Source organism: Leucopleurus acutus (genome assembly GCF_964270905.1).
Source record: "Leucopleurus acutus genome assembly, chromosome: 20".
Taxonomy (NCBI): Eukaryota; Metazoa; Chordata; class Mammalia; order Artiodactyla; family Delphinidae; genus Leucopleurus; species Leucopleurus acutus.
Genome location: NC_139162.1, coordinates 16813917 through 16827767, shown reverse-complemented (window position 1 = coordinate 16827767; position 13851 = coordinate 16813917). Strand labels below are relative to the sequence as shown.

Genomic DNA, 13851 nt, shown 5'->3' with positions numbered 1-13851 from the left:
GGTGTGAATGTAAGCCACTGTGGAAAACAGTATGGAGGTTCCTCAGAAAACTAAAAATAGAATTACCATATGACCTAGCAATCCCACTCATGGGCACATATCCAGACAAAACGATAATTCAAAAAGATACATTGCACCCCTATGTTCATAGCAGCACTATTCACAATAGCCAAGACATGGAAACGACCTAAATGTACATTGACAGATGAATGGATAAAGAATACTACTCAGCCATAGAAAAGAATGAAATAATGCCATTTATAGCAACATGGATGCAACTAGAGATTATCATACTAAGTGAAGTAAGTCAGAAAGAGAAAAACAAATACCATATGATATCACTTATATGTGGAATCTAAAATATGACACAGATGAACCTACCTACGAAGCAGAAACAGACTCACAGACATAGAGAACAGATTTGTGGTTGCCAAGGGGGGTGGGTTTGGGGAGGGATGAACTGGGAGTTTGTGGTTAGTAGATGCAAACTATTACATATAGAATTGATGGACAAGGTCCTACTGTATAGCACAGGGAACTATATTTAATGTCCTGGGATAAACCATAATGGAAAAGAATATAAAAAAGAATGTACATTAAGAAAAAGAATATATAAATGTATATAAATAAAAAAGAATGTATATTAAAAATATAAAAAAGAATGTATATAAAAAACTTAGACCTAGTAAACAAATTCAGTAAGGTTGCAGGATACAAAATCAATACACAAAAATCTTACATTTCTATACAAGATGCAAGCTATTACATATAGATTGGATGGACAACAAGATCCTACTGTATCGCATATTTAGTTTTTGAGTTATCCCTCCCTCCAGGAAATGTTTTGTTTGAAAATATTTTCTTATGTGCAACTTCAGGGAATGTGTAATTTTCCTAAGTGACCCTGTTCAAATGTTTGAAAACAACACCTAGCACGGTGCCTGGCACACATATGTGTTGATGCTGAGTGTGGTATAATTCCAGTCTCAAAATCCAGTAATTCAGTTCCTGCTCTGTGTAGTCACCTGTCTTCTCAGCAGTGCTTTCTTGCCTTTATTTTAGTCTCAGTGCCTCAACTCCAACTTGACCCAGACCATGCAATCTGCTTGTTAACTACCTAGCCCATAATGAGCAGTTTTCAGAATATTAATTACAATATTATACATAAGACTTGTAAGCATTGGTGATTTTGAATTTAAAAAGTCAGGAATGGAAGATAGTATTATTTGGGTGACCCCTCAGGTGGATGAAAGAGAAGCTACCGACCAGGTTTCATAAGCCACCGTGTTTATTGTTAATAGTATTTGTGTGGCTTACAATGTTTCTACCAGTTTCTGTACCACTGATCCACAGCCATAGGTTATGGTGAGAAACTTGCCAATGAATTAGACACTTATGGTTTTCTGTAGTTACACATGAGATTTATATGGTCAAGCCAGTAGTTTAATTTCTACAATTTTAAGGTCAATAGGCATTGTCACTTGTTAAATATAAGTGAGCCAGTATTTATAATAGCCTTCAGATGGATTTTATTTTGCTCTTTATAGTTACTCTTTCCCTGCATGAATATCTGTGAAAACAAAGATGTACCAACACAGTATAATATTTACAATTTTTCCAGATTAGGTAGAAAGCACCTTTATAGGTTATTTGTGTCAGTTACAGTAGAGTTCCCAATGTAAGCTGACAAGAAATGCTATAATATTTTATATTCAGCCTTTCAAAACCCTGTTAATTATGCATAAGATAATACTCTCCAATAACATCAGGAGTAGACAAATGAAATCATTAGTTTTATATTCCAGAGCCCCATGTACATCTATTATAACTATGCATTTGGATGCCTCCACCCACATTTCTCAAAATCACTTTTTGATACCTTATAATGTGATATCATAAATGAATATGAAGAATATTATATAGTGTGAAATTGTATCAAAAAGATCTAAGCTTTTGAAAATTATAAACCTAACTCATTATTTGGAAAGGATAATCTGCTGAGAGTTTATGACAATAGAAAGAGAAGTGTTGATCAACCATTTGCCATTGTCTTTATTTCAGTAAATAGGGCCTCTGACAAATATGTCATCGACTCCAACATGCTTAACATGCTATCATGACAGTGTCAGTGTAGACAGAAGTGCATCTTGGTGGTGGTTCCTTCTAGGAATATGAAGTCTAGCTAGAGAAAGGTGCTCTGGCTTCCTGTGAAGCCTGGTTATGACAGGATATCCAACGGTGTATCTGCATATTTCTTTAAGTTTGACACATTCTAGAGAATTATTTTGAGAGGTAAGAGAAGAAATGCACATTGTACATTTAACATGACTTTGTGAAATGATATGATTTGCCAAATGCACATTATTGTAATTTAGCCAAGATAGGTGGCCAATTGAATGTTCACGGAACTGTAATTGTCTACGTGCTGTTTGCAAGGCCCTTTCTGATATAGCTAGAAAAATGCTCCTTTTTCTTTCAGTATCCATTTGGTTAGGAATGCATCCATTACTTATAAATGATGACTCTCTTTTGCTTTTCTTTCTTTTCTTAGGGGGAGGCTACTGTAAATACAGGTGAAAGTAGTTTCTACCGTGGCTTTTTTCTTTTTTTTGTGGTTGTACAATAGAAATTATTTTTAAATATACTATATGTTATCTTAAATTTCATTCTAAACTATATATTTGTTTAAAAAGAAAAGGGAAATAAAATCTGAGAAAGACAATCATATCCAAATAGAGGATAGTTTTAGCCATGTGTTTTACACCCAGAATTTCAAAACATGGATGGAAATATTGTCTAAGTTTTTATTATTAAAACCTGGTTAAACTTTTACAAATGTCACTTTGCTGACACCAACCAGAAGCAATTAAAGTGCAAAAATAGAATTGTATCTGTTACAGGAGTGATACATTTTAACTGGAAAAAGCCATGAAATAAACATTGGTAGACACAGTGGTACTTCTGTTTTATAATTCTAGAGTATAAACACGTGAACAAACTTATAGGAAGGGATTTTATTTTGCCTGTGAATTCTACTGTTAGTAGTATTGTAAATGTTAAATATATCTTCTCATTGGAATATTTTTTACTGGAAAAAATAAAATGAAAAAGCAATCTTTGAAAATTCTGAGTTGTATCTTCCATGTTAGACCTGGACATAGATGTCTATCTCTAGTACCCACATGTATTTAGTTCCTAACCTAGTCCTGTTTCTACTAGCTGTTTGACCTCAGGCAAGTTATTTAAATCCCTTTATGCCTCAGTTTCTTCATCTGCAAAATGAAGCAAAAATATTATAACAGTATTTCCTTCTTTAAGTTGTTATAAAGATTAAATGATTTAATACATGTATCTTGATAGGGATTGGCGTAACATGCAGTGTTGGTTATTCTTAGTTATGCTATATTAATAAAAATAATTTTTAAATTTATACAGGTTGTATATTTTCATTTAAAAAATTTAGAAAGATATAAAGAACATAATAAAAATCACTTATCACTCCCCACAGAGATAATCACTGTTATAATCATTTAGTTATAAATCATTCCATTCTTAGCAATTTCACTTTCTTTTGGTTAGTATTTGCCTACTATGCCTTTTTTTGCTTTTTGTTTTGTTTTGTTTTAATATTGTTTATTAGCACAGTAACAAATGCAGACTTAAGTAGTCCACAACATAGAACCAATCCACTGAGCAACTCCTATTCCATGCCTTACAGTTAACAGCTTAAGGTATTTTACTACAGATTTTCACAAGTTCTTATTCAAACCTCTGTCTTTTCACAGTAAAGTAGATTGGTATATAAAATAAAATACATAACTACTCATTTCCTATATGGTGTCTTATAGCCATGTGTCCATTTTATATATATGAGATGACAGTCTCTAAAAGCAGTTAAATATCAATGTTCCCTTCCAAGAAGGGAAACAAATTCCAACTTTTTAAAACAAAAAACTGTGTAGTCAGTAGAAAAGGAAGATGGCAGAGTAGAAGGACGTGCACTCACTCCCTGTTGTGAGAGCACTGGGATCACAAGTAACTGCTGAACAATCATCGACAGGAAGACACTGGAACTCACCAAAAAAGATACCCCACATCCAAAGACAAAGGAGAAGCTGCAATAAGATGGTAGGAGGGGTGCAATCACAATAAAATTAAATCCCATAACTGCTGGGTGGGTGACTCACAAACTGGAGAACAGTTATAGCCCAGAAGTCTACCCACTGGAGTGAAGGTTCTCAGTCCCACATCAGGCTTCCCAACCTGGCGGTCCAGCAACAGGAGGAGGAATTCCCAGAGAATCAGACTTTGAAGCCTAGTGGGATTTGATTGCAGGACTTTGACAGGACTGGGGGAAACAGAGACTCCACTCTTGGAAGGCACGCACAAAGTAGTGTGTGCATCAGGACCCAGGGGGAAGGAGCAGTGACCCCACAGGAGACTGAACCAGACCTACCTGCTAGTGTTGGAGGGTCTCCTTCAGAGGCAGGGGGTGGCTGTGGCTCACCGTGAGGACAAGGACACTGATAGCAGAAATTCTGGAAAGTACTCCTTGGCATGAGCCCTCCCGGAGTCCACCATTAGCCGCACCAAGGAGCCTGTAGCCTCCAGTGCTGGGTCGCCTCAGGCCAAACAACCAACAGGGAGGGAACTCAGTCCCATCCATCAGCAGACAAGCAGATTAAAGTTTTACTGAGCTCTGCCCACCAGAGCAACACCCAGCTCTACCCACCACCAGTCCCTCCCATCAGGAAGCTTGCACAAGCCTCTTAGATAGCCTCATCCACCAGAGGGCAGACAGCAGAAGCAAGAAGAACTACAATCCTGCAGTCTGTGGAATGAAAACCAAATTCACAGAAAAATAGACAAAATGAAAAGGCAGAGGGCTATGTGCCAGATGAAGGAACAAGATAAAACCCCCAAAAAACAATTAAATGAAGTGGAGATAGGCAACCTTCCAGAAAAAGAATTCAGAATAATGATAGTGAAGATGATGCAGGATCTCAGAAAAACAATGGAGGCAAAGATGGAGAAGATGCAAGAAATGTTTAACAAAGACCTAGAAGAATTAAAGAACAAACAAACAAATGAACAATACAATAAGTGAAACAAAAAATACACTAGAAGGAATCAGTAGCAAAATAACTGAGGCAGAAGAACGGGTAACTGACCTAGAAGACAGAATGGTGGAATTCACTGCCACGGAACAGAATAAAGAAAAAAGAATGAAAAAAAATGAAGACAGCCTAAGAGATCTCTGAGACCAACATTCGCATTATAGGGGTCCCAGAAGGAGAAGAGAGAGAGAGAAAGGATGTGAGAAAATATTTGAAGAGATTATAGTCAAAAACTTCCCTAACATGGGAAAGGAAATAGCCATCCAAGTCCAGGAAGCACAGAGTCCTAGACAGGATAAATCCAAGGAGAAACACGCCGAGACACATAGTAATCAAACGAACAAAAATTAAAGACAAAAAAAAATTATTAAAAGCAGCAAGGGAAGAATGACAAATAACATACAAGGGAACTCCCATAAGGTTAACAGCTGATTTCTCAGCAGAAACTCTACAAGCCAAAAGGGAGTGGCACAATATATTTAAAGTGATGCAAGGGAAGAACCTACAACCAAGATTGCTCTACCCGGCAAGGATCTCATTCAGATTCGATGGAGAAATCAAAAGAATTACAGACAAGCAAAAGCCAAGAGAAGTCACCACCACCAAACCAGCTCTACAACAAATGCTCAGGGTACTTCTCTAAGTGGGAAACACAAGAGAAGAAAAGGGCCTACAAAAACAAACAAAAGACAAATAAGAAAATGGTAATAGGAACATACATATCGATAATTACCTTAAATGTGAATGGATTAAATGCTCCAACCAAAGGACACAGGCTCACTGAATGGATACAAAAATAAGACCCATATATATGCTGTCTACAAGAGACCCACTTCAGACCTAGGGACACATACAGACTGAAAGTGAGGGAATGGAAAAAGATATTCTGTGCAAATGGAAATCAAAAGAAAGCTGCAGTAGCAATACTCATATCAGATAAAATAGACTTTAAAATAAAGACTATTACAAGAGACAAGGACACTACGTAATGATCAAGGGATCAATCCAAGAAGAAGATATAACAATTATATATGCACCCAACATAGGAGTGCCTCAATACCTAAGGCAAATGCTAACAGCTGTAAAAGCAGAAATCGACAGTAACACAGTAATAGTGGGGGACTTTAACACCTCACTTACACCAATGGACAGATCATCCAGACAGAAATTTAATAAGGAAACACAAGCTTTAAATGACACAATAGACCAGATAGATTTGATTGATATTTATAGGACATTCCATCTGAAAATAGCAGATTATACTTTCTTCTCAAGTGCACATGGAACATTCTCCGGGGTAGATCACCTCTTGGGTCACAAATCAAGCCTCGGTAAATTTAAGAAAATAGAAATCATATCAAGCATCTTTTCTGACCATGATGCTATGAGATTAGAAATAAATTACAGGGAAAACAACGTAAAAAACACAAACACATGGAGGCTAAACAATACAATAGTAAGTAACCAAGAGATCACTGAGGAAATCAAAAAATACCTAGAGACAAATGACAATGAAAACACGATGATCCAAAACCTATGGGACGCAGAAAAAGCAGTTCTAAGAGGGAAGTTTATAGCAATACGAGCCTACCTCAAGAAACAAGAAAAATCTCAAATAAACCATCTAACCTTACACCTAAAGGAACTAGAGAAAGAAGAACAAACAAAACCCAAAATTAGTAGAAGGAAATGAATCATAAAAATAAATAATAAATGAAATAAAAGCAAAGAAAACAATAGCAAAGATCAATAAAACTAAAAGCTGGTTCTTTGAGAAGATAAACAAAATTGATAAACCTTTAGCCAGTCTCATCAAGAAAAAGAGGGAGAGGACGCAAATTAATAAAATTAGAAATGAAAAAGGAGAAGTTAAAATGGACACTGCAGAAATACAAAGCATCATAAAAGACTACTACAAGCAACTTTATGCCAATAAAATGGACAACCTGGAAGTAATGGATGAATTCTTAGAAAGGTATAAGCTTCCAAGACTGAACCAGGAAGAAGTAGAAAATATGAGCAGACCAATCACAAGTAATGAAATTGAAAGTGTGATTAAAAATCTTCCAACAGACAAAAGTCCAGGACCAGATGGCTTCACAGGTGAACTCTATCAAACATTTGGAGAAGAGCTAATACCCATCCTTCTCAAACACTTCCAAAAAATTTCAGAGGAATATGTATGATAAATACATACCTAGATCAATTTCTTAGGTTAAGTTTTGGCTAAATTCATTTTTAAGTTCAAGGTTCTAAGTGGCTGGGGGAGTCCTCTGTTCCTTGAACAGCCTTCTGTCCCAATGAGATGATCCCCTACTATAACAACATGTGTTAATTCCATCATATTTATCACATTGTATTTTAATTATCAGTTTATCTGTCTCCCATCAGATTGGGGATTCCTTTAGGGAGAGACTCTCTTTTTCACTTTGTCTTGAAATAGGTACGAAATTATTTGACAAATGAGTAATGAACAACACTTCAGATGGCATGCATTTATCCATAATTATTGAGTATTAACCTACAAATATTCTATAATCTGATTTTAAATCCTCAAATTTATAGCAAGGCTTTGATTTAGCTTATGCTAATTTTAAAAATGTGTAGCTTTAAGGCATTTTATTATAAAAAGCTGATATTCATATATATAAATGAGTGAGAACTTAAAATTCATCATACATTTAATTCATTTTTTAGTTTGACCTTCTAGTAAATCTTTAGCTTCATTGATTTTGGCTGCTATATAAGGATATCCTCCCTTGTCTGGGTGATTTAAAAGCATAATTGGTCGATGAGCATCTCTTATCTTTCCTTTATTGGCAGTAGGGCTTACATCTAGTATTAATGCTGCTTCCTGTTTTGTCATTTGGGGTTCAAACCCACCTCTGAAGGTGTAATAGCCACCAATGAAGGCAGATTTTGGTAGACTTTGAAAAACTTGTTTTACTTGAGGCTCCATATGCTTCATGGCTTGCAAAGCATAATGGCCTGCAAATCCTGCTGCAGCAATGGTCAGTCCAACTGCTATGACTGTACTGGCCATGGTTCCCGCTCGACTCCTCTGCCTCCCCTGGGAGTGCCCAAGTTCTTAGTTTTTATATCTTGGACAGTCTGCTTTTATTTGAACTCTTAGATGATTGTTTAGCTAGGTATGGAATTGTAGGTTATGTTATTTTCCCTTATTATTTTGGGGAAAATATATTTGTGCATCTTATTATTTGTGCATCTATTGTTGCCTTTGATAGGATTCCTATTGGTTTGATTATTGTTCCTTTGAACGTAGTTTATCTTTTCTCTCTTGCAGCGTTCACACTTTTTTCTCTTTTTTCTTGGTGTTCTGTAGTTTCACTACAGTGTTGTATCTTTGTTTAGTTTGGGGAGTTAAGGAGCTCTTTCAATCTGAGAGTTTATATCTTAACTTCTGAAAACTTTAAAAATATTATATCTTTCTTTGTTCACTGTAGTGTCTTTCACAGATAACTATCATATGCTGGATCTTCTGTCTAAATTTCTCTTTCATATTTTCCATTATTTAAACTTCCTGTGGTACATTCTAGGTGACTTCTTTAGACTTATCTTCCAATTTAATAAATTTCTCTTCCTCTTTGTGTTATGTGCTCTTTAACATATTATTGTTTTGTTTGCCAGTGATAGAATTTTTTTCAGATTTTTCCATTTTTAATAATACACGCATACTTTGTTTTATTGTGCTTCACTTTGTTGCACTTCACAGATCCTGTGTTCTTTGCAAATTGAAAGTTTGTGGCGATGCTCTGCTGAGCAAGTGTACTGGCACCACTTTTCCAACAGTGTTTGCTCACTTCATGTCTCTGTCACATTTTGGTAATTCTTACAATATTTCAAACTTTTTCATTAATATTATATTTGTTATGGTGATCTGTGACAGTGATCTTTGATATTACTACTGCAGCTCGCTGAAGGCTCGGATGATGGTTAGCATTTTTTTTAGCAATAAAGTATTTTAAAATTAAGGTATGTACATTGTTTTTTTAGATACAATGCTATTGCACACTTAATAGACTACAGTGGAGTTCAAATATAACTGTTACATGCACTTGGAAATCAGAAAATTCATGTGATTCTCTTTATTGCGATACTTGCTTTATGGTGGTGATCTAGAACTGAACCTGCAGTATCTCTCAGGTATGCCTGTACCTTGATCCTGCCGTGTGGAATCTATTATCTTTTTCATCTGCTTAATGGCTATAAACATTTATTTTAAAATTCTTTTTGAATTGCTTTAGTATTCAGAGTCATTTGATTATGAGCTTTTGTTGCATTTGCAAACTTTTATAGCATTGGATTGCTTTGTATTCTTTGCAGTCTTTCTGAGTTCATCAGTACTAATTATATATTTATAGGTATGTGCTGGATTGTGGAAGCACCCTTATGGGACAGTTTTGTGTTTTACTGTGGATGTATGGGTTTCCCAGGTTTGGACCACTTTTTATACTAATTTTTTAGTTTGGACTTTGCTAATAGCTCAAAGAATTTTACACTCTGCTGACATGCCTTGCAGGGCAGGGAATTCAAAATTGTCATGACTGACTCTGCTTCCTGCTGTACCTTGAGGCAAACCTTATCTTTATCCTGTTGGGAGTTTTTTCTACTTCTAGTTCACCCCCGGTCTTGCTTCTTGGAGGAAGTTCAGGACTCAAAATCTTGACTTTTTGTGTCATTGCCACAATCTACATCCATTTCTTCCTGAGGGACACATGGCTTATTTTTCTGGCCCTTAGAAATGTATTTTTCTTATCTTAAACTCCAGCTGTGTACTTTGAAAAAGTTCTTCAAATTTTATGTAGAATTTCTAGATGTCTTTGAAGTGGGAGGAGAGACTTCACACCTCAGATCAATTTGCTATCTTTGCTGGAAAGGCCTCCAATTTTTATTTTTTTAAACTTGGGCATATTATATATGTGTGTGTATATATACATATGTATGTATATATATATATGTTTTGTTAAGTGCTTTTGTATCTCTAAGAGTTTATCATGAAACTTATGCCATTATTAATCTTCTAAACCATGATTCTTTAGTAGTTATTTTCCACAGAATGGATGTATTACTTATCTAGGCAATCCCTGTTGTTGGATCTTAAGTTTCTGATTTTTTTGCAATTATAAATGATTTTTCTGTGAATATCTTTATGTATCTTTGTGAGCATCTCTGCCAGGGCTACCTTCTTAGAGGTGAAAGAATTGTATAACAGGATAGAATCTTAATAATTTGAAAGACTGATAAAATGTTAGTAATGGGAAGTACACTGGATGTATAACAAAAATTCTGAACATTAAGGAAAAAAGGAACAGAGTAAAATTGTGAGAGGAAGATAGAAATACAATGGATTAGAACTTTATACCATTGTAAACATCAAATCTCTGAGTTCATACAACAGACATTTAAGACATTTTGTTGAGTATTGTAACTAATAGGGAGGGATAAGAAATGAATAAGACATGGTTTCTGTTCTCCAGAAGAATATAGGTGAATTCTTAATGAAGATAAATAGAACTATATGGAACTCTAATAAAAAGGCAGCCATAAGTAAGTAATATACTTCAGGTAACAGGAGGCTGCTGTGAGATCTCAGAAGGATCTACCTAATCCAGCTTGAGGAGGGGCCATATCTACCTAATAATTTACAACTCTTAAAATGTTAAGAAAAAGGTTTAAGCAACAATGAACACATGGTTATAGGAGGAATAGTTGACCCAGTTAATAATTTTATGTGTATAATTACCTCAATAAGCATTTTCTTGTATGAGTGAGTTGCCTCTCAACATGGCTCCCTCCTAGTCCAAATGGTTTGTTACCATGTCACCAGCCAGAACAACAGTGTCAAGCCTATTCTTTAGCTTCTTTACAGCAGCCACACCCTAATAGTCATCGCAACTTCCTCCTTCCCGATAGAAACTTCATTGATCTCATTTTCCACCATTTTTATACATGGCTATGTGCTTCAGAAGAAGCTAGGCCCATCTCCTGCTCTAGGGTTCCAGTTAATCTAAGTCAGTCATAGAATGTTCCCTTGCCAATGACTGGTTTAGGCATGGGCATGTAATACAATTTTGGCAGGAGGAAAATTTTGCTTGGGGCTTTCTTGAAAAGGTTTATTCACCCATATAATGAGGAAAAGATGGTCCTTTCACTGGCTATGGTTGGTTCTGGATATTGTACTTGGAACTGTTGCAGTCATCTTGCCATCCGTCTTAGGATGAAGTCAATACATAGGAAGACGAAGCCAAGAAGGAGAGAGGAAACCTGGAGGTTGCTCTGCTACTTAATGTTGTGATAATAAATGCCCACATGGTTTGAGTTATGTTTTTCTATTACCTGAAGCCAAAATCTTCCTAACGGATGCAGGAGGCAAGGTGTCCCTTGGGACTCTTGTCACCTCAGGACAATCCCTGTAATCTACTTAATTGTCTCATGCAGGGATACAGGCAATGTTCTGGGTGACATGGGCTGCTTTCCTATTTGTTGCCTTTGGACAGTTACCAGAATAATTGGATATTTGCATTTCCATAGCACAATGTCTCTTTCTAACCTTTCTTTTCTAACTTAAAAGTAGGTTCTTCCAGTTGATTTTTGAATGACCTAAAACCAAGAGAACTATTGATATTGCACAGTAGTGATACATGTATTTCCTATTCGATTCCTTTGTCATGAAAATTAGGGAAAAATACACAATGAAAATTAGTTTTGGCTAAATATTATGAAAAGTAAAAATTTCCACTTTTCAAATGTGATAAGATAGCTTGCATTTATTTTATTGCTTCCTTTATGTCTTCACTGTGCCGTGACCATAGCTTATCACTCACTTTGAAACTTTTTTCAAGCATCGAAAGTCTTTTTGTTTCCAAATGATTTCTAAATGATCAACAGCACCTCCCCTGCTGAAAAAGCAGTTGTAATAAATTAGATTAAGTTGATTTTATAAATCTGAATCTATAATTCGAGAGTATGGGGGACAATTACAGCTTGAGGTCACCTTGAGCAAGTGACTTGTTTGTTTTAGATTCCCATGTTGAGAGAATTCTGATTCACATCTATAAGTAGTTGCAAGTTTTAGGATTTTGTTTGTTTGCTTAAGAAGCTTGTTTTTGTAATCTCTTGAATAAGGATGGTTAGAAATAGTTTATTCACAGTTCACAGAGGAAGCAAGTTAACCTGGTTGCATAACGTAATGTAGTGAAAATTTCAGATATGAATATTATAATATTGGTATATAATATTCTTGTGTGTGCCTGTATTTAAAATACCATTTTAGAAATAAGTGCTGTTTAAATGAAGAAATTAAAATAGCGTAGTTTTTGTAACCCTTGAAGTTCCCTGGCATAGCTTGAATTTGAAAACCACTGCTTTTTAAAAATTATTTTTTACAATTCTTCTCACACCATGTAGCAATAATTTGATGAACTTCGTCTCCCTTGAGCTGCTCAAAGGCAGGGCTTGTGTCTCATTTATGGTGAATTTAGGTGCACAGTTTTATTTTTACATGGTTACCCCTCCTTACACCAACTGAGAGCTTTCCAAGGCAATATTCCTCATCCATACAGCACAGTGCCCACTGCATGGAACATCTATGGAATGAATTGTATTACATCCCAGCAAACATTTCTCTGCCTATTCTATCTGTTCGGTTTATAGAAGACCAAATTAGGGGTTGATTTCGTTGAAGCTTCTCTTAAAGTATATGTATGTAGATCCATTTATGGTAACTTTTGTTGTTTTCTTTATGTATGAGATAAAAAGATACTCGTAGAAATTTAGGAAGTATAGAAAATTACAAAGAAAATAATCACTGTGAAGCTTTTGCATTTCCTTTCAGTCTTTCTTCTCTGTATATATTAGTTATGTAAATGATGTCTACGTCCTGCTTATTTTCCCTAACATAAGTGGGCATTTCTTCACTCTATTAAAAAGTTTTCATAAGCCTAATTTTACTTGCTTTGTGAACTATTCCATCTTACAAAAGTACCATGGTTTATTTTATGCATTGTCTATTCTTAGACATAAAGTTTCTAATCTGCTTTTATAAATTATGCATTACAAAATGCTATGATACTTTTCATATAATGTATCAACTGTGCAAAGATTTATTTGTTTAGCATAAATTCCTGAAAGAAAGAAAGTACTGGGCCAAAGGCACAAACATTTTCAAGGCTCTTGTTTTATTTTTGCTTTAGATAAATTTGTCATTGTTACTGTTGATACTAGAGAAGTTGTATCTGTTTGGTTGCAGTTGGATGATTGTTGATGCCTCAGAAAATTCTGAGAATTAAGAATTTTAGAATTTAAATGACAGTAGAAGCAAAAGCTAAGTTAGATTTATCAAATGAAGTGGATAACAGAACCAGGGCATCATGCTTTTTAAGAGAATTGCCTTTCAGACACTATATCTTGAGTCTCATTTCCTTGGGGATTCTACCTTCCAGGGCTTTTTGTAGCCCTGATTCTTGCTGGATTTACATTTCCTGAGTTTCATTTGTGTCTGACCTTTCCCTAAAGAGCAAGGGGTGGAGAGCCTCGTGGGGAATGCGCTCCACTTAAGAACCAGCACCCATTTATTTTCTCACAGGCTGACCTTGGGTTCTGGCCAGAGGAATACAGACCTGATTTCTCCTCTTGATTTTGCATTAACAAAGCTTTTTTAAGCTCACACGTGTGGAAAGACTTGATAGAGTGGGAACATCATTTTGTTTCAGGG

The 13851-nt window shown here is 35.5% G+C and overlaps 1 protein-coding gene and 1 long non-coding RNA gene across 3 annotated transcripts in view; one reads left to right on the top strand and one right to left on the bottom strand.

Annotated features, from left to right (window-relative positions):
- The window catches only part of LOC309977329, a 292832-nt gene that overhangs the window by 230310 nt on the left and 48671 nt on the right, over window positions 1-13851 (top strand). The gene's annotated exons all lie outside the window — the stretch shown is intronic.
- On the bottom strand, window positions 7804-8310 carry LOC309976877 (mitochondrial import inner membrane translocase subunit TIM14-like; the record flags this gene model as incomplete). The annotated part of the gene is made up of 1 exon (XM_082862692.1): window positions 7804-8310. Exon 1 carries the CDS (start codon window positions 8158-8160, stop codon window positions 7804-7806), a length of 357 nt encoding a protein of 118 aa, XP_082718818.1. The 5' UTR covers window positions 8161-8310.